General features: G+C 60.4%; 2 protein-coding genes across 3 annotated transcripts; one reads left to right on the forward strand and one right to left on the reverse strand.

Moving 5' to 3' along the window:
* Positions 1–94: 94 nt before the first annotated feature.
* Positions 95–12211, forward strand: CCDC157 (coiled-coil domain containing 157). Of its 2 annotated transcripts, XM_061385330.1 has the most exons (11): positions 95–177; positions 4267–4525; positions 6243–6414; positions 7300–7924; positions 8579–8656; positions 9030–9220; positions 9576–9752; positions 9844–10012; positions 11065–11204; positions 11690–11778; positions 11878–12211. In XM_061385330.1, exons 2-11 carry the CDS (start codon positions 4278–4280, stop codon positions 12125–12127), a joined length of 2139 nt encoding a protein of 712 aa, XP_061241314.1. In that variant the 5' UTR covers positions 95–177; positions 4267–4277; the 3' UTR covers positions 12128–12211. The 2 variants fall into 2 exon arrangements, with proteins under 2 accessions (XP_061241314.1, XP_061241315.1); XM_061385331.1 differs by lacking the exon at positions 8579–8656.
* A 1814-nt stretch (positions 12212–14025) lies between these two features.
* Positions 14026–18093, reverse strand: RNF215 (ring finger protein 215). Its single transcript, XM_061385335.1, has 9 exons — positions 17806–18093; positions 17421–17564; positions 16843–16914; positions 16674–16759; positions 16079–16235; positions 15541–15660; positions 15308–15451; positions 14946–15048; positions 14026–14856 (listed from the first exon to the last, which is right to left on the reverse strand). Exons 1-9 carry the CDS (start codon positions 18091–18093, stop codon positions 14834–14836), a joined length of 1137 nt encoding a protein of 378 aa, XP_061241319.1. The 3' UTR covers positions 14026–14833.
* Between the last annotated feature and the right edge of the window lie 2810 nt (positions 18094–20903).

Raw genomic sequence — 20903 nt, forward strand, 5'->3', positions numbered from 1 at the left:
CGCCCCTTCTCCGTGACGTCACTTCCCGCCCTTCCCGCGAGCGAGACGCCGTTGCCATGGCAGCGGTCAAGGAGCCGGGCTAGGTTTTGCACTGGATCACCGGAGCTGCAGGAGCGCCTGGGGGCGGTTCCAAGAACCCGCCAGACACAGGGGCTGAGGCTGCGACGCCGGAGACTGGTGAGACTTTTTACATCTCCCGCCCCAACGCCCGGACCCGCCTCCTTTACTCTGCCAGGCCATTTCCCCTCTCCCTCCGACCCCGCCTTCTAAGTCCCGGGTTCTCTCCCATTGGCCTCCCACTTTGGCCAAATCTCCGCCTGCCTATTCTTCCAAGCTCCTCTTTGCTTCAGGTCCACGTACTCCAGACCCCTTCCCAAGTCTCAGTCCCTAATTCCCACTGGTCCCTTTTCCCGAGGTCCTGTCTTTTCCAGTTCCACCCCCGCCTTCCATAGTCCCGCCCTCGAACCGGGTGGACCAACTCAGATCTAGGTTTCTCCTTTAGGCTCCACCCCTCACGTCTGCAGGTTGGTCCCTGCGGGCCACTTCCCCGCCCCTAGCACACCCCGACCCCCCTCTTTTCGCTTCTCCTCCTGGGGGCTTCTCCTCCCTTTCCCCTCTCCCCTCCCTCCTAACTCCAGAATGTGTCTGGCTCTGAAGCCTTGCCTGGACTTCAATTTCTTCACCGATGAAATGGGGGTGTGGCGGGGGGAGTGACAGGAAAAGATGCCCTCCCAAGTCTCCTCCCGTGTCTCTTTCTCACACCATAGCTGGTTGATGTTAGTGTTACTGTTAACGTAGAATTATAACGAAAGTTAGGATTTATTGAACATGTACCATGAGCTAGATAGACTCTGTGCCAAACACTACATCTATTCCATCATTTATTTCCCAGAGCAACTCATTTACAGATCCTCAATTTACATGGTGGAGTGGGAATCCAAACCCAGGCCTTTCTTACTGTTCCCTAGTGCAGTTACTTGCTTTGTCTTCACTGAATTCCTTCAGTATCCCCCGGGGTATCCAGGCAGTTAGCAATCCTGAGTCAGAGACTGACGCTGCTATATAGATGGGTTTAGAGTTTCCAAAGCATTTCCATGGGTTCACTGGTCAGGATTTGTGAAAACACTCAATTGTGTCTGACTCTTTGCAACCCCATGGACTGTAGCATACCAGGCTCCTCTGCCCATGGAATTTTCCAGGCAAGAGTACTGGAGTGGGTTGCCATTTCCTTCTCCAGGGGATCTTCCTGACCCGGGGATCGAACCCAGGTCTCCCTCATTTCAGGCAGATGTCTGAGCCACCAGGGAAGCCCACTGGTCAGGAGGTAGGCATAATCTTTACCTGAGGGGTAGGGTCCCAGGGCTTAAGACAAAGAAGGGATCTGAATGTTGAACAGGAGTGAAGGAAAGGTTCCTTCACTCTCTGTGGGTTAAAATCCACCTTGGGCTGAGGGACCTATGGAGAGGCAAGGTTACCAGCTGCTCCCACCCCAGGGTAGTGGTGGCTCAGTTAGTGCCATCATTTGTGTAACCTCAGAAGCAGTGCAGGGAAGCTTCAGGCTGAGGGTTCTCCTCAAGACCCAGGAATGATGGAGAAAGCTTGTGTCCAGTGCTCCTTCACTTCACACACACACACGTGGTTCTCAAACCAGGCTTATATGTGCAAATTGCCGCTGTTCGGAAGAAATGATGTAGGGTAACCTCGGATGTTTTTTCAGTGTTGTGTTCTCCTCTTGTATATTCTGCTGCTTTGGCATTTGCTGCTGCTCATCAGGATCAGAATCTGGGGCCTTCCCTGGTGGTCCAGTGGTTAAGAATCCACCTTCCAGTTCAAGGGTTGCAGGTTTAATCCCTGATGGGGGAACTAAGACTCCACATACCAAGGGGCTAACTAAGCCCACCCGCCACAGCTACCGAGCCCATATGCCACAAATAGAGAGTCAAAAATAAATAAATATTTTTAGAAAAGAACCATGATCTAACATCTGGCCCCAGAGGGACACTGTAGTTATTTGAGGGCGAACAGGTTACTGTGTCTTTGTGTCTACACAAGCAAGCTCCTGAGTTCCAGGTCCTTTACCTCCTGAGAACCCCTCCTCCCACGGTGGGATTTCTTGCTTGCTTTATTTATTTCCTTCTTGCAGTTCCAGGAAGGGAAACCGGAATGTTTCAGTCGGTTTTTCCATTTGTTTCTGCCTCATCCTTTGGGGACATAACATCTCATGGGTGATATCTCGTGAGACGTCATCACTGGGGCAACATATGTACGTGGGACGTTGACCTGTGTGTGTGTGACCTGTGTGTATTTCCACCTTTATCACCCCACCTGTGGGTGGAACTGCTGTACTGTCACACCCATGACTTACTCCCTGCAGAGACCCTCAGCCATAGGTGGCTCTTGCTGGTGGACTGGGCTGTGTGCCCTGCTCTGTCCCTATTCTTTAAAGACAGTGCCCAGCACATAGTAGGTACTCAATCACCATTTTTTTTGTCCACTTACTGAACACTGGATCTGACCCCCTACCCTGCTCTGTCCAATGCAGTAGCCACCAACCCATGTGGTGCTGTATTTGAAAATGGTGGCTGGTCCAACCTGGGATGTGCTGTCCATGTCACATACACATTGGATTTTTGAGACAATATCTTTATACTGATTTCACATTGAAGAGATATTTTCGGTACATTAAGTTAAATAATGTATGTTATTAAAATTAATTTACCTCTTTCTTTTTACTTTTTTTTTTAATGTGGCGAGTATAGAATTTTCAGTCCTGTATGTGGCTTGCATTGTATTTCTTTTAGACAGTGCTTTAGACAGTATTTCTTTTAGACTCCTAGAGCAGCACTGCCTGAAGTCAGAGCAGAGATGTTGGACGCAAGAATGCCAGCTCCCTGAGTGACCTCGGCCTAGCCCCCTAACTTCCCAGAGCCTCAGTTCCCTCATCTGTTTAAAGGAGGTGGATTTGGGGAGTGACACCCAGCAGGTCCCGTGGTCAGAGCCAGCAGTGCCCTGAGCTCAAGGCCAGCAGCCCTCACTGCTTCTCCCGCTTGGGGCAGCCCGCTTCTTCCACGGCAACCTCCTCCCAGGAAGCCCTCCCAGAGTGCACACTCCCTCACTCTCCCTTAATCTACTCCCAGGGACTGAAGGGCTGGACACGGGAAGCCAGGCCACTAACTGAGCATCTGACCTTGAGCCCCAGAGCCGGCAGGCAGGTCCGAGAGCCGGGCACACTCAGACGTCCAGCTCCACGGACAGACACCTGTAGAGACGTGAGGACAGGGCCAGTCCTCTGGGAGGCTGGCTGGCCCTCAGGAACTACCCTGGGGCCCTCTGGGTTTCCCTGCCCCTGTGGGTACAGGCAGGCCCTAGGGTCCCCGCCCAGGTGGCCAGGTCACACTGCAGTGGGAGAGGTGTGACTCAGAGGAAACAGATGGGCACAGGTTCAGAAATGAGTGCCCGCATGGGAACTGCCGCTTGTAGCCAATGGTGTGCTGAGTGGAGGGGACGGGAGCGGAGAGAGGACAAGGGGAGGGGTGTACCCAGGGGCGGCCTTTCTCCCCAGAGCCAGAGAGAGTCCCGGGGGGCAGCCGGCCAGTGTAATGTGGTCAGGTAGGCTTGGCCCAGATCTCCATAGCAGAAGTGGATCAGATTCCAGCGGGTAGGCCCGTGGCCCAGCTGGCAGCTGCAGGAGCAGCCCAAGCAGGAGACAGTGGCCAGGGGTGGCCCAGCACTCCCGGTCATGCTATAGCTACGGCTCTGTCTCAGTTGTCAGCAGCTTGTCCAGGGTTTTGCTCAGAGAGGGGTGGCCAGCAGGTACATCCTCCTGCACAGCTGTATAAATAAATAAAAATAAATGGGCTTCCCCGGTGGATCAGAGGTAAAGAATCCATCTGTGATGCAGGAGACACAAGAGACTCGGGCTCGATCTCTGGGTTGGGGAGATCCCCTGGAGGAGGAAATGACAACCCACTCCAGTATTCTTGCCTGGGAACACAGCTGTTAGGCACCCAGCATTTAGCAGGGGCCTGGCACACAGGTCCTCAGAGGAGCTGTGGACCGATGGACTCGGCCATATGGGCATGAGGTGGGGCGGATGAGAGGGAGGCTTGTGAGGTCACCCACAAGCAGGTCCCGAGGGGGCCAGGCATCAGACTTCTCCCCGCTGTTGAGGTTGGATTTCAGCAGGTTTTCTGGGGCTTCCAGAAGCTTCCCCCAGCAGCAGCCATGCAGCTCTGGCTCGGGGGGGCCCTCTCTGCCCCACCTCAGGAGCCACGAGGATGGCGCACCTGCTGGGCAGCCCGGCCTGCATGGACAGCCTGCGCAAGGACCTTACCGACCTGCAGGGCGCCATCGTCGACGTGTTCTCCCGCGCCGGGCCCGTGCGCTTCCCCTCCTGGAAGTTCCCCGACCGTGCGGCCTGTGACCTGGACATGGTGGCCCTGCTGGAGCACTACGACCACGTGCCGGGTGACCCCGAGTTCACGCAGCTGGCCCACGCTGTGCTGCTGGAGCTGGTCATCGACAGGTGAGGGCCTCGCCGGAACCTGCTCACCGCAGGATGCCGGCCCCCGCCCCTCAAAGCCCAGCAGCAGCCCGGGAGCCCCCTCCAGCACCGGCGGTGACAGCCATCACCTTTGAGTGCGTGCCATCCAGGGACAGGTCAGCTCAGGCCCTCACGGCACCTGCTCCACCCGCGACATGCCGTGTCGCGCCGTGTCTCACCATCCATCTTCAGGGAGTTGCCAGCCACCCCGTCGGTCCACGTGGCACCGCGGCTCCGCCACCTGCTTCTCCAGCTGCCTCTTAGGGTTTCTGCACGCCGAGGATGCTACGTCTGCTGCTCAGAGTCTCCACCACAGGCTCTATCCTGTCCCTTCTGTGTGTCACGGCACCAGACACGGGGTGCACTTGTCCACACCCTGGCCCTGCTGGGAAGAGGTCACTGGACTCCCCCCCGCAGCACCATGGCTTCTACAGCATCGTTCACGTTAGCAGGGTCATTGGCCTCCACTCCCTGGCGACCGCAGCCCAGGTTCCACGTGCTCCAAACCTTGCATGCTAACGAGGTCACGGGCCGACAGGCGGGGACCCCAGTGGCTTGGGGATGACCTGCCTGGGGACAAAGAGCCCCAGGGTAACCACTCAGAGGTCTAGAGGAGCTGTGGGCGGGAAAGCACTTCTGGGACCCTATGAGGGGCTGAAGGGGTGTGAGCCCAGAACACACCCCCCTTCCTCCGCTGCTGCACCCTCTCCCAGGAAGGCCCCACCCACTCCTTTCTGGACGGGTCAAGCCCTACCTGCCAGGCACAGCCTAGTCTACCCATGGCCTTCTGGGAAGCTGGTGCTGACATGTCTTCCCAGCCCTCACCTGGCCGCTCTGTCCAGGCCACCCTCTGCCTGCCCCACCCCACCCCCAGGCTGCTCATTCATTGTCACAATTCACAGAGGAGGACACCTCGGCCAGAGAGGGGCATAGCTGGGAGGCGCTCAGCACCCCCTCCCCCAGTCCCTGCCTGCCCAAGGCCCCGGGGGGTTTGGACAGCCCTCCTATATCTGCAGCAACTGAAAGTCACTTTTCTGCTCGGTCTGTCTTGTAAACACAGTTCCTTCGTCTTCTTTTAAAACAGCCAGGTTCCCATGCAAATACCTGCGTCTCTCCCCAACACCCTTTACCTTAAAATTAGCCCCTCACTCAGGGTAGGAGAGGGACCTACCTCTCTCCCTCCAGCCTCTGCTGTCACAGAAGCAGCTCGTCACACAGGAGAAGCCCCCCCACCCCCCGCAACACACACACACACCTAGAATCAGGAGACCACAGGGCGTGCTGCCCCGCGCCCTAACCCTGAGGCATGTGCAGCCTCCCCCATGAGGGGCTTCAGCACTGTCCTCTGTGAGGTAAAGGCTCTGAGCCCCATGACGTACGGTGGCCACTCAGCCAGCACTTCCTGAGCACCAAGGACACAGTTGAGGCAAAGCCCAGCCTCCCAGAGTCTCCCAGTCCAGTGGGGAGCAGCCGGGCAGAAGTGCTGCCACCCAGGTGGCCCCAAAGAGGCCCCAAGCTTGGCCTTCAGGGAGGGCTTCCTGGAGGAAGTGGCTCTTGGGTTGTGCAGAGCATACTGTGAGATGCTCCGAGCCCCTTAGGCCCAGGCCAGTCTCCAGAGCTGGAGGCCACTGGTCATGTGGTGCCAGGGCGTGTTGGCACCAGGGTCTGCCCCAGTCGACCCTACCGTCTCCGCCCACAGGCTCCTGCTGCTGCTTCAGAGCTGCGCGAGCTACCTGGAGAACCTGACCTTGGAGCAGATAGTGCCCCCGGCCCGGGCTGCAGGGCCCTGCATGTCTGTGGGACTCACAGTACGACGCTTCTGGAACAGTCTGCTGAGGCTGGGCATGCTCAGCCAGCAGGCAGCCCTCCAGGTGCGTCCACCACTCCCCTTCCCCAACTGCGGTCACCCTCACGCCAGCCCATCAGCCCCAGCTGCCTTGTCCACCAGGTGAGCAGTGTGCCCGCTGCTGGCTCCACTCTGGAAGGTAGCAGTGCAGGCCTTGAGGGTCACATTTGGGCCGCCCAGCTCTGTAGTTTACACTGTGGGACTTTGGAAAACTCCTACCCACTCTGAACTTAAGTTTGTTCATCTGTGCAGTGGGAGTGATGACAGTCCTTACCTCCCAGGGCATGTTTGAGTAATGGGGATTATGAAAGTGCTAGTCACTCAGTCATTTCTGGCTCTCTGTGACCCCATAGACTGTAGCCCGCCAGGCTCCTCTCTCCATGGGAATTCTGTAGGCAAGAATACTGGAGTGGGTAGCCATTCGCTTCTCCAGGGGAATTTTCCAGACCCAGGGATGGAACCTGGGTCTCCCACATTGCAGGCAGATTCTTTACCATCCGAGTCCCCGGGGAAGCCCCGATGGGGTTTACAACGAGCCCCATTTGTCTTGGGTCACCCCATAACCCTCACAACCACCTGTGGGCAGGACCACTGTCGCCATAACGGGAAGGAGACCAAAACCGAGAGTGGCTTCAGTGACACGCAAGCAGATGGGTCCACCCAGCAAGGGCCCCGCGCCCGGCAGCTGTGTCTGTCACCGTGTCACTCCCAGTGCCAGGCAGGTACCCGCGTTGACCTGGGCTTAGTAACGGAGGCAGCAGAGAGGAGAAGGCGCGCTCCCATTCACGCTGCTGCCAGATACCGTCTGAGGGGCTGAGCATTGGGCGAGGCTGCTGTCACAGAAATCCCCGGGGGTCACCACCCAGGCCTGTCTCCCTTACCTGCCTTCCCTTTCTTTCCCTGACCACAGAAAAGGGCAAACCAAGGAGAAACCCTCACCTCCAAGCCCACAGCCAAGGGCGAGCCAGCCGGGAGCCCGGAACTGGGGACCGCCCAGCTCGTCAAGCCACCCTCCCCAGTGCCAGGCCTGCCCCAGGCCTGCCCAGAGCGGGACAGCCTCCCCGTCAGCGTCTCGCTGCGGCGTCCAGGCGGGACGGCCGAGAACACCAGGAGTGTCCACTCCCAGACCATAGAGACGGCCCTGGTGCCCTGTGACGCGTGCACCAGCGTCCAGAGCAGCCTGCGGGAGGTGGGCAAGGTGGTCATCAACCTGTGTCAGAGCCAGAACCTGCCCTCGTTGCTGGGCCGCTTCCAGCAGCTGGTGCGGGACAGCATGGGGCACAGGCCGCTGCCGGCCGCCACCGTGGGCCTCTGGGCGGCCGAGCAGAGCAAAGACCTGGCATGCCTCGGCAAGCTCGTGGGGCTCCTCAGGGCCCAGCTGGAGGAGGCCGAGGGCCAGAAGGATAGGCTGAGGATGCAGGTGGGCGAGCTGGAGCAGGCCCTGCAGGAGGAGCAGGCGGCGCGGCAGCGGCAGGCCCAGGAAGCCGAGCAGCACCGGGCCCAGTGGGAGTGCGAGAGGCAGCAGCTGCTCGCAGGTCAGCCCCCGAGGCCGGGCCCCCAGCGCTGGGCCCTGCCGCCCTCAGAGCGTGGGCTCCCCCAGGAGCCGACCCTGCAACAAGGGTGTGGAAGAAACCTAGGCTGGGAGTGGGCTGGAGACGCAGGGTATGGAAGGCAGGGAAAGGGATGCACTCCCCAGGCCGGTTACCCTGCCGGCAGCCTGATCCCCATCCCGCTGGGGAACGCAGAAGCTCCTGGAGAACAGGAGTCGTCCCACCAGAGGGGCTAGGGAGCTGGGGGATTCATACACTCCTGTGGGTCACTGAAGGGAACTCCTGGTACCCCCAGCCAGCAGAGGCGCCCCTCCGGCCTCCGCAGAAGCCGTCAAGAGACACGGCCTTGGGCCTCACAGCGGGCCAGTCCCCATGGAGGTCGTGAAGCCTGAGGGAGCTAGGACGAGCTGCCGCCCTTTCTGAGCCACTCTGTCAACCCCCCGGGAGGACACGGAGGGCCAGAGAGGTGCAGACACATGGCAGCTGCCCAAGAGAAAGCAGGGTGGAGGGGCCAGGCCTGCCAGCACCTCCCCAGAGCCCCTCCCAAGTGTCCCACCATGGCTCCAGGCACACTAGGCATGAAGCCCCCACCGAGTCCCGGGGAGCCTCTGAAGGGCCTCTCTCTCGCGGCTGCCACAGAAACAAGTGACCTCAAGACGAAGGTGGCCACCCTGGAGGGGGAGCTGAAGCAGCAGCGCGAGTCCACACAGGCCGTGGGTGAGGAGTCCCGCCATGGAGCCTGGCACCACGAGCCCTGCCCTCAGTGGCCGGACCACCAGCCCCCCATCTCTGTCTCCCGGGCTTCGGGGGCAAAGCCAAGGGAACCACAGAGGAGGCTGGGACTGACCGGCCACACCAATGCGTGATGCCACCTCCCACCCAGAGAGGGCCTTCTGTTTTCAGTACCCACCTTCGGGCAGGGCTCGGAGCCCCACTCTGTGCCTGAGGACAAACACCGAGGCCCAGAGATGTGCTGTGACAGTTCCCCCCCAGGTCCCAGGTCCCAGGTCCCATCCTGAGGCAGAGGCCGTGCAGGGAGTCCCCAGCGCTCCCGGGCCCTGCCCCTTCCTACACGTGCTCCTTCCTGCAGAGAGCAAGGCCCAGCAGCTGCAGGCAGAGGCCGAGCACCGGTTGGAGGCCGAGCGGCAGGTGCAGCAGCTGGAGCAGCAGGTGGAGCTGCTGGCGGGGCGGCTGGACGGGGCCAGCCAGCAGATCCGTTGGGCCAGCACGGAGCTGGACAAGGAGAAGGCCCGCGTGGACAGCATGGTCCGCCACCAGGAGGTGAGGCTGGGGCCTCCTCCGTGCCTGGGCTCCCACAACAAAGGGTCTGGGGAGACAAAACTCCACCAAGGGGCGACATGCTGGAGACCTCAGAATTCCTGAGTGGAGATCCTGACCCGAAAGAAGTGGGCGGAGCCAGGCTGATGGGAGTCGGCCAACTGTTGTCCAGGGGGCGGGGTCTGCAAGCCTGGGGGCCTGGCCTTGCCCGGGGCTGCGGTCGGTCGGGCTCCCCTCGGCCCTCCACAACTCGCACTGCACCCCGGTGCACAGATGGGATGCAGCACAAGGGGGTGGGCTTGGGCACGGTCGCCTCCTGTGTCCCTTACAGCCTGCCTCTCACCCACCCCCGGCTCAGTCCCTGCAGGCCAAACAGCGAGCCCTGCTGCAGCAGCTGGATAGCCTGGACCAGGAGCGCGAGGAGCTGCGGGGCAGCCTGGACGAGGCCGAGGCCCAGCGGGCCCACGTGGAGGAGCAGCTGCAGAGCGTGCAGGGCGAGAGAGAGCAGGGGCAGTGCCAGCTCCGGGCCCAGCAGGTGCGGGGCGGGGCGGAGGGCGGGGCCGGCTCCTCCCGGGGGCAGGGCTTCGAGGCTCCCGTTCTCAGCTCGGAGCCTGCCCTGCCCCCAGGAGCTGCTGCAGAGCCTGCAGCGGGAGAAGCAAGGCCTGGAGCAGGCGACCACGGACCTGCGGCTGACCATCTCCGAGCTGGAGCGGGAGCTCGTGGAGCTGAGGGAGCGGGAAAGGCTGCTGGTGGCTTTCCCGGACCTGCACAGGCCCGCAGAGGCCCAGATCCAAAGTAGGGACCCCGGCTTGGTGCAGAGGACCTGGGGCCTGGGGCGGGCCGGCGGCTGGGGGCTTGTCTGGCCAGGACACTGGGGCCTGCAGCGAGGGTGGTGGGGGGTGCAGTCGTGTGGCCTCCAGAGGCCCCGTGACACGTGGGTGCTTTGTGTTGTCCACTCCTGGTGTGGACAGGGACACAGAGGCCCAGCAGTGAGGTGACCGCTCAGAGTCACACAGCCAAGTCCAGATGCCGGCTGGCTGCCTCTGTAGCCTGTGCCCTGTCACATGCCAGCCCTGGCTCAGCTTCCATGTCCCCCGTCCCGACATCTCCCCAAACCACACCACAGGGCCAGCTCCAAGGGTGCAGTGACCCCAACTGTCCAGTGTCTGGGACCCCATGGCATGGGAGTGCTAGGGACTCAGCTCGGAAGACCGGCTGCCAGGCCACCTGGGTTCTCGTCCCAACCCCTCCAGCCCCTAGAGCTCCGGGTGAATCCGGTGCAGAGCTGGCAGGATGATCCACTGCGATCTAGCTGGTCACGTAGGTCATCAATTCTGAGTGCTGGGCCTCGTGATGCCCTGTCGACTGCCCCACAGGCAGGTGATGAACCAGGAAACAGATAACAAGCGGCAGCAGCTTGCCTGGTTCACAGTCAGTGGGGAGTACCCATCCCCCAGCAGTGGGAAAGAACATCCTCGCTGAATTCCTGGCCCTCAAACCCAGGACCTGGCCATGCCTTTGGGCGAGTCACTGTCTCTCGGGCCCTCCAAACACGGGTAGCCTTGGAAGAGCTTCACTTCCTTACCTATTTGCTAAATCTTCAGTGAGTTCCAGTTCCCCCACCCCAACCCCAGCTCTCAAATTCTGCAAGGCTGCGGTCATCTCCCACAGGCAGGGGGCTACGGAGCAGGGGCAAGGCCTCAGGAGAAGGAAGGTGTGGGGGGCCCGGAGCACTGACCCCGCCCACTTCCCCGTGCGGCACAGTGCGTCTGCCCTCGGAACTGCTGTCCCGTTGGGCACGAGAGGCCGACCTGCTGGGGTGCGGTGCCAGGTGTGCGTCCCCACAGGCTCTGGCAACGTCACGGACGACATGGAGAGGCAGGTGCAGGCCAACGACATCCGCATCCGGGTCCTGCAGGAGGAGAACGGGCGGCTGCGGTCCATGCTGTCCAAGATCCGGGAGGTGGCCCAGCAGGGGGCCCTCAAGGTGGGCAGCGTGGCTCCCCCGCCCGAGAGGGGCCGGCCCTGGGGACTCGGAAGGCCTTGGGCTTCCCCGGGGAACCCGCCGCCCCGCCTGAGAGGGGCCGGCCCTGGGGACTCGGAAGGCCTTGGGCTTCCCCGGGGAACCCGCCGCCAGCCCTGCTCCCAGCACCTGGGGCCCTCCCGGCAGGTGGCTTTAGCTGTGCCTGCTGTGAAGCCTCCCACGATTCAGCCAAGCACGAGGGTGTCTATGTGTCCTCCCGCTCCAAGCCCCCTCCAGCCCTTTGAGCCTTTATTTCAAGTGCACCAGGAGCCTCGTCCAAAAGCAAACCTTCCCATGCTTAAGAGCTGACAGGCCCCAGGAGGCTCCCAAACCTGCCCCTCAGAGGAAGGCGTGGGCCACAGGTGCAAGCCACCCCCCACCCTCCGTGGCACCCTCTCTGGTGGGTGCAGAGTGGGCCTGGGTCTTGCTGAGCTTGGTTTTCTTTGCAGCTGATCCCGGAGGACCAGCTCTGGGCCCTTCGCAGCAAGGGAATCCAGGGAGCAGAGCCCCCACTGCAGACAGCAAGGACGTCCCCGGGGTGAGTGAGGCTTTGTCAGAGGCCGGGCGCATGGCAGGTGGCGGGCGTGGGGGGAGCCCGCTCACTCACGGGGGATCTTGCCGTCTGGTCTTCCCTCAGGGCCCCGGGCAGGCGGCACCTGCCGGGCAGCAGGCCAGCCAGTGCAGGCAGGACCCTGCCGGGCCAGCCCCAGGCATCCCCGCCCCTGCGGCCCCACAGACGGCCCGGCGAGTCCTCCCCAGAGGACGCAACCTACCTGACCAACTGCGCCCAGAGCCCCATCCGCGCCTTGGCCAGGCTGAGGAGGAGACTGTCACCAAGCAGTGGCCGGGCTAGCCCTGCACACCAGCCCCAGGAGCGGCCCACGTAACCTGCCAGTTGGGGGGCAGGCTGCAGGGCAGGCAGCTGGCAACCCACCAGGTGTAATAAAGCCCAGGCCACCTGCCCACGGCAACCTTGGCCTTACTGCCTTCCTCTCTGTTCCTGAGTCCCCAGCCCTGTGGGTCACTGGCTGGCAGAGGCCTGGCACACCGCATGCCCTCTGTGGACAGGAACCTCCCGCCTTCCTCCTGACGGGCAACAGGGGACAAGGACACGCTGAGGGCACAAGGAAGCTTCTAGCACCTGGGCTACCTGAAAGGCAGTCTTTTGATTCCCCCACTGCCGCCAGAGCAAAGGCTAAGTGATAATGTAGACACACGGGCCCCCACCAACGAAGAGCAGGGTCAGAGTCATGGGTGTGCGGGCGAAGGTGGATGGCCCGCTGAGGACCCTGAGGCAAGGAAGGGGTCAGAGGCAGGCGGGGCCACCCAGCTGTGCACCCAGGGGTGGGGACACTAAGAACCCCAGAGTCAGCCTTCCTTTCACTGAGGAATGCCTCACCTTCAGGACACACGAGTGACAAAGGCTTTCTCTAAATCCAGGAGGTTGGTTCCCCACGAAGCCACTGGAGGCAGGGCAAGGCTTTACCTAGCCAGAGAGGGGACACCCCCGCCAGACTGGCTGTCCCAGGCCTGTCCCGTGGGGCCCCAGCACCGAGGCGTCCAGGCTCGCCAGCCCTCAGTCGTCCGATTTTCCTCATGAAGCCTCTGGCCTGTCCTGAGCCCCCTCACCTGTGAAGGACAGGCGCTAAGACCTTGCTGAGGACTTCTAGGGGTGTGAAGGGGTGCTCTTGGCTTTCTGGGAGTTTTCCCTGGTCAGGATGCCAACAGATAGAGCACCTCAGTTTACAGGGAAAGGTCAAGAGAGGGCATGTGTGGTTGGGGTGAACCCAAGTCCTGCTTCTGTGGAGCCTGGGGGGCTCGCTGAACTAGGCCCTTCACAGGGCGGCTCCCTGAAGCAGGGGCCTGAGAGCCAGGGGTGAACCTGTCAGCCCGGCTCCGCTCTGCACCCATTCAGCAGTTCACAGGTCCGTAGGTCAGATGTCCAGGCCCTGCATGGCTGGGTTCTCTGCTCAGGGCCTGAGAATCAGGCCGAAATGAAAACATCTGCCAGGCTGCATTCCTTTTGCAAGGGACTGGGGCAGATTCCAGGCTCCTTCTGACTGCTGGCCACATTCCAGCTCCTGCAGCTGCCGAACGGAGGTCCATTTCCTCGCTGGCCGCCACCAGGCCCGCTTTTGGCTCCAAGAGGCCGTCCAACTTCTCGCTACGTGGCTCCTCCATCTTCGAGTCAGCAACAGAGAATATCTCAGGCTCCAATCCCCTCTACGTTTCAAATTCCTGACTTCCTCTTCCTCCACCAGCTGGAGGAAACGCTCTGCTTTTAATGGGCTCACCTGGTTAGGTCAGGCCTCCCTGGACACCTTCCCACACGTTAAGGTCAGCCGTGCCACACCACACAACCTCATCACGGGAGTAGACCCCATCAGAGTCCCAGTTCCAGGGTCACACACGGTGTGTTCATGGGGGCTGGGGGCATCCTAGGGGCTGTTTTATGTTTTGGCTGCACTGGGTCTTCCTTGCCGCGTGTGGGCTTTCTCCAGTTGTGGCGAGCGGGGGCGACTCCAGTTGCAACGCGGGGGCTTCTCACTGTGGTGGCTTCTCTTGTTGCAGAGCGTGGTCTCTAGGGCGCGCCACCTTAGTCACCCCGAGGCATGTGGAATCTTCCCGGACCAGGGATTGAACCTGTGTCCCCTGCACTGGCAGGCAGGTTTTAACCACTGGGTTACCGGGGAAGTCCCCTTCGGAGGCATTTAGAGTCCTCCACCTCCTACAAGCAGTAGACACCCAAGGTGACTTATCTTAAAACATCCACAAGTTTTACATCTTATATTAAAATATATCCATGTTTATTTTAATATTAAACCTCTTTGACCCCTAATTATTTTTTTAATAAAAACAGATGACCCTGGAAAATGTACCACATTTACCCTGTGGCTTCAAGTATCCTGGTCAGCAACCTGTAGCCCCACGGAGAAGCACAGGGCTAGATGGTTTCTAAGGCCTCTGGTCCCAGCCAGGCCCCAGATGCAAGCCCAGCCGGACAGGCCATGGGACCCACGGCCCCCAGGGCCCAAAGGCCGAATGCCAGCAGACAGCGGGGGCCTCTAGGTTCAACATCATAGCCTCGACCAAGGTGTGTCCACAAGACGGTCAGGCTAGGGTGCCTCCAAGGCCAGATGGCGCCTCCCCCAACCCACCCCCCAATAAATACGCACAGAACCTAGCCTCTACAGCCTCAGCCCTCGAGGATGCCCTGCCAGCCAGGCCAGGGAGCTCCCAGAGCTCTGGGAACAGGGGCACTACCCACACCCTCTTCCCCAGACGCCTGGCAGGGGTCCTGGGAACTGCCTGGGAGGAGGCAGACAGAGACACCCCAGGATGGCAGACAAGGCCCCCAAAGCCGCCTCTCTTCCTGCCAGGTCCGCGCCGTGCATCCTCAGGCTGGGGACGGTGGTCCCTCCCTCCTGGTGTGGATGTGGGTGGGGGATGCCTTGCCCCTGAGCAGGGGGGGCCCCATCCCTCCCCCCACCCCAGGGCTTTCTGTTCTGCCCCCGGCTGTTGTCCTGTTCCAGGCGCCCAGGGCGCAGGCAGGCGGGGTCCCTTCCCCCCGTGCAGAGACCCCGCCGGGGCAGCTAATCATCGGAGTAGCGGTTCCCTGCAGGAGAGGAAGAGAAACGACAGGGAGCGAGGCGTCAGGTGGGAACCAGGTGGAGCCGGCCAAGAGCCCCCACCCTCGGTGCTCACCCAGGACGTTGAATTTGCACAGCGGGCAGGTCTGCTGGAGCATCAGCCAGGGGTCCACGCAGTCTCGGTGGAACTCATGCTTACAGGGCAGCACCCGGAGCCACTGCGGGGGTCGGGGGGGGGGCGTGAGCTCAGGCCACAGGGAAGGCCTCCGGTGGGGATGCCAGGCCCCGTGCCCTCACCTGAGCTGGGAACCGAAACCCCTGTGGCCCGCCGCACCTCCCCCCCTCCCCCTGCCACAACCTGTTCTGTTTCTCAGATCTCTGGTAGGGCGGGAAGAAGGCCGGTGGGGGCTCTTCCCAGGTGTGTCGGGAGCAGGGCAGGCATCATAGCCCCGGCTGCCCTCTGCCCAGGGCACTAACCTGCTTGTTACAGAAGTAGTCCAGACACACAGCGCAGGTCTCAGCACCAGGCTCCGGGGGGCTCTGCGCTGCCCGGCCCAGCCGGCACCTCCGGGTCTTGAGGGATGCCAGCCTCTGCACCACCCGGCGCTTGAGTAGCTCCACCTTGCGGGGGGCGGGGAAAGGCAGCACAGTTCCCAGCACTGGGGACACGGGCCCCCCGCCCATGGGCCCCCCCAAGGGCTGGCTCCCACCTGGCCTCCAGGCTCCCGCCGGCTCTGCCGGGATGCCTGCCGCTGAGCCTGCACCACGAGGCCCGTGCACAGGAGCATGGCCACCAGCAGGATGGCATTCCACAGCTGCTGCAGCGGCTTCTGGGGAGGGGAGCCGGGCGTCAGGGCCCCTGGGGCCACCCCACCCCACTTCATCCCCCAGTAAATCCACCCTGAGGACCAGGCAGGTGAGGTCCACAGGAATCATGACCCTGGAGGCTCCTGGCTTCATTTTCTGAAGCCTCTGTCCTTCCTGGCTTTCACAGGAGAAACTGTGAAACCCAGGTAAGGAGTCCGAAGGGGAGTCAAGGCTTCCAAGAGGCAAATGGACGTGACAACAGCAGCAGCTAACGCTGACTGTGTGTGACCCCGGGTCAGGCACCCACACAAAGCACCCACCCGGCCCCCGAACCCTCAGAGCAGCCCTGGGAGGTGCAAGAGGTGGTCTCCCTACCCGGGGAGGAGGGGGCCACAGGACTTGAGACAAGGCATGTGTGTACCCGGCCCCCCAAGTACCCACCTGCTCCTGGGCCCGACTGCCTCCCAGGCACACCAAGTCCTGCCATCCTCCGTAGCCATCCTTAGAGAGGCCACAGGTGGTCCACAGAGTTAGCTTCCACTCGATGTTAGCCGACAGGGACTCTCCGCTGGTGATCTCAGCCGTGGCCTGGGTCCTCCTGGGAGGGGAAGCCAGAGGCGCCAGACGGAAGGGCTCTTGGGAGGAGAGGCTCAGGCCCACCTGCCCCAGCCTTCTGGGAAGAGGATCCCCTGAGTATCACCCCATAATAGCCCTTCTGCTTTGGCCCCCAGGCCTGTCACAGCCACTGGTTTCTCCAGGTCTCATAACAGGCGGCCAAGGAGGCCCATAAGCACAGGAAGGATCCCATCAGGAGCTGGCTTCCTCCATGTAGAGACCAATCCCCTCTGCGGAGAAAGTAGCTTCCTCGCTCCACACCCTGGCACCTCCCTCCAGTCTCTTCACCCATTCCTCAGGCCAAGAGACTACAGGCTCAGATGAACAGGGAAGGGCCCGGTCCCAAGACCCCTGAGCTCATGGCAAAGCCAGGGAGCCTAGCGCCCAAGCCCCGTCCTTTGGAGCCCACGCCCCAACTCACTGCAGCAGCGCCTCCAACAGCTTGGTGACATTGGAGGAATAATGCAGGACGATCACTGGCCTGAGCAGAAGCTGGGAAATGTCCAGCTAGAGGCGGGACAGGGAGGTCAGGCGGCCCGGGTCACCGTCCCCTCCAACCCCACCCCCCACCGCAGCCTGACTCGATTTACCTCTCGGACCACATTGTGGTTTAGGACGAGGAGCAGCAGAGCTGAGGCTCCCAGGAAGAGCGCCCTCCGCATCTGCAGGGCAGAGCCAGAGGTCAGCACACAGCCTGCCCACACGCCCGCCCCACCACCAGCAGCCACAGTTGTTCTCGGCTCCTGGTGAGCACTTCCCCTGGACAGACTAGCAGTAAGCAACTCGAGGTCAAGGACAGAAACCCTTATTCCTCCCACCCCCACCTCCAGATGCACTGTGGGACCCAAACAGCACTGTGCCTTCCCTGCTCCAAGCAGAGTAAGCCTGCCTACCCATCGGCTCCCCCGCAAAAACTTCCCATTGGATACTCTCAGAGCCTGGTCAAGCTTCTGGACTCTCTCTGGTCTCCTGCCACCTCCCTGCTGCCAAACACCGTGACCCTAGTCTACACCTGGGGGTCCCTTGTCCCACGCAGGCCCAGGGCTTCTCTGGAAGGTCCTTAGAGGCCCATTGGGTCGTCTGGCCCTAGCAATTGCCTTGAAAACCCTTCCTCCAGCCCCTCTTCCACATACCACCACCCCCGCCACTTCCCCTGCCCACCCCGCACCTGCTGAACCAGAGCCTTGGGATAGGCCTGTGGGCCGGCGCCCTGACTCTCCTGGTGAATCTGGGCCTCCTGCTCTTTGCCCACGTATGCCACTGCAATCCAGCCTTCTACGGGCGCGTCCTGCTCAGCATCCACGATGTCCATCTGTGGGGCGAGGGGCCGTGGGTAGAGGGAGGGCAGGGAGGAAGGGGATCGGACTCAGAGCGGATGCAAGGCCAGGGTTCGGGAACGAGTTTGCAGGAGAAAGCACCCGATCTCAGGTTCTGGAAACGGGAGGGCTGGGAGCCTGGGCAGCCTGGGGGAAGGGGCGCTGGGCTGCCAGGGCTTGGTCCAGGATGAAGACCGGATGTGGGTGCAGGGTCTACGGCGGCTCAGCGGCGCTCACCAGCAGCAAGCGGCCGCCCAGCGGGGGCGCCGGGTCGGCCTCGGGGCCGATCCTCACCCCCTGCAGCACCAGCGCGTCCTGCCGCGGCAGCCTCACGTCCACCCGCACGGCGCGGGCCCCGCCCCGCCCCGCCCCGGCCGCGGGCTCGCCGCCGTCCGCCGCGGCCCCCGGCCCCGCCAGGCCCAGCCAGAGCGGCAGTAAGGGCAGCAGCAGCAGCAGTGGCGACGGCGGCGGCGGAGGAGGCGGCGGCGGCGGCGGCCTCAGCGCGGGGCGAGCGGCGGGGCCCATGGCGGGACCCGGGAACAGACGACGCAGGGGCGCCGGAGCGGGGGGGAGGGTGGTCCCGGGCGTGGGGGGGAGGGGGGAGCGGCGGGAGCGAGGGCGCAGCCGGACAGGGCGGGGCTCTGAGGGGCGGGGGCGTGACTGCAGCCGGACGGGGCGGGGCGCTGAGGGGCGGGGGCGGGGCTGCAGCCGGACGGGGCGGGGCGCCGGGAGGCAGGGCGGGCCCTCGGCGCCGCCAGCACCCAGGCTGGACCTCGCGCGCCCCCTGGTGGCCGCGGAGAACGCGGAGCGACGGCAGCCACGCGGAGGTGGGAAGTCAGAGAGGCTGTGCTCGCAGTTTTCCTTTGTCCGATGGCAGAGACCAGAGGAAAGGACACCGACAGAAACAGGTGAAAAATAGTTGGTGACTCGGGGAGGCCGAGGCACGCCGAGGGGCCCAGAAGGGCATCAGCAAGGAACTTCTGGGGGTCTGGACACTGATCCTTGCTCTTGAGCGGCCTGGCCTGACAGTCACAAGGTCGGCCTGGTTCTCCAGTTCTCTACCAGACTGAACTCCAGGAGACGGACCAAAGACTGGTCTGGCAGGAGGGTGGGTGATGGGGAGGGGGTGATTGAGACAAGAGTCCTGGAGGGGCAGAGAGAGGTGCCAGGCGTTCCCCCCCGGGGGCCCAGAGCCTCAGAGGGGCCCTGAGGCTGGGTCTTCAGGACAGTCACTTTCCTGGGCTTTGAAACGGGCAGGTTGAAGACCAGCACCGTCAAACCCCTGACAAGTTATCTCTTGATGCCCGCAGCAATCTGAAGATTATGCGAGTGGTCCCCAACGTGTCCTTTACTCCCAGGAGTTGCTGCTGCTGGGAGCTGGCTCAGTCTGAAAACTGAGCCTTTAGAAAAACTTCATCGTGATAAAAGAACAGAGCTCTAAGGAGGCGTACATTCTTTTCCCCAGTATTTTATTATGGAAGATTTCAAGCATGCAGAAAAATGGAAAGAATATTGCAGGGGACACCTGTGTAACCACCAACATTGAACCACCAAGATGCTCCTGAAGAATTAGTTGGAGATTTTGATATCTGGCAAAACTAATACAACATTGTAAAGTTTAAAAATAAAATTGAAAAAAAAAAAAAGAATTAGTTGGAGAGAATAAGACATACAATAAAGGTGCAGTAATCAAAAACAGTATGGGAAAGACAGACATATAGACATGCGGAATAGAATTGGGAGTCCAGAAGTAAACCCAGAGGTCCACAGCCAGTTGATTTTCAACAAGGGCACCGAGACCATTCAGTGAGAGCAAGAACATTCTCTTCAACAAATGGTGCTGGGACAACTGGCTATCACATGCAAAAGAATGGGACTCCTACCTCACACTGTATACAAAAATTAACTCAAAATGGACTAACAGTGGAAATGCAAAATGGTGTCGCTGCTGTGGAAATCAGGATGGCGGTTCCTCAAAAACAAACAAATACAGAATTACCCTCTGATCCACTTCTTGGTATATCCAAAAGAATTGAAAGCAAGAACTCAAACAGATGTTGGGACACCAGCGTTCATAGCGGCATTATTCACAACGGCCAAAAGATGGAAACAGGTTTGTTTTGCTTGTTGCATAAGGTGAACGCTGAGACACTGAGGTTTGCAGCAAAGAGAGGGTTTATTTGTAAGACAGCCAGGCGAGGAAATAAGAGAACAAGTCTTGAGTCTGCCTCCCTGAAGGCCAAGAGCTCCGGGTATTTATGGCATGAAAATCAAGCAGCAGGGTGGTCTGCAGGTGGGGAGCCCAGGGAAAGGTGGGGAAAAGTGCAGCAGTCTTCATTCTGCGCAGGCGCAACTAAGCTACAAGCCCCTGCAGGTTCATCACATAATCTGAGGGAGGAATTATCGGCTCTCTGAAATCAAAAGGTTTCGAAGCACAAACCCAGCACGTGCCCAGGTGGAGGGTCAGTGGTCCTATACAGTCTTAACCGGCTCAGCTCAAACTCGACACAGCTGACTCCATTTCTAGAAAACAACTCGGATGAACATCTTATTGTTTACACTATGTGCTGCTTAGAAGACATGCATCTTAAAATGACCTTGGTTAGTGAGGCTGGTGAAATGGGTTGACTCATCACCCTCAGTTTCACAACTGAAATGTCCATCAGTGGATAAATGGGTAAACCTCAGATATGCAGATGACACCACCCTTATGGCAGAAAGCGAAGAGGAACTAAAGAGCCTCTTGATGAAAGTGAAAGAGGAGAGTGAAAAAGTTGGCTTAAAGCTCAACATTGAGAAAACTAAGATCATGGCATCCAGTCCCATCACTTCATGGCAAATAGATGGGGAAACAGTGGAAATAGTGACAGACTTATTTTTCTGGGCTCCAAAATCACTGCAGATGGTGACTGCTGTCATGAAATTAAAAGATGTTTGCTCCTTGGAAGAAAAGCTATGACCAACCTAGATAGCATATTGAAAAGCAGAGACATTACTTTGCCAACAAAGGTCTGTCTAGTCAAAGCCTTGGTTTTTTCAGTAGTCATGTATGGTTGTGAAAGTTGGACTATAAAGAAAGCTGAGCACCGAAGAATTGATGCTTTTGAACTGTTGTGTTGGAGACTCTTGAGAGTCCCTTGGACAGCAAGGAGATCCAACCAATCAATCCTAAGGGAGAATATTCATTGGAAGGACTGATGCTGAAGCTGAAACTCCAATACTTTGGCCACCTGATGCCAAGAACTGACTCATTTGAAAAGACCCTGATGCTGGGAAAGATTGAGGGTGGGAGAAGGGGGCAACAGAGGATGAGATGGTTGGATGGCATCACTGAC

Source organism: Bos javanicus, chromosome 17 (assembly GCF_032452875.1).
Source record: "Bos javanicus breed banteng chromosome 17, ARS-OSU_banteng_1.0, whole genome shotgun sequence".
NCBI lineage: Eukaryota > Metazoa > Chordata > Mammalia > Artiodactyla > Bovidae > Bos > Bos javanicus.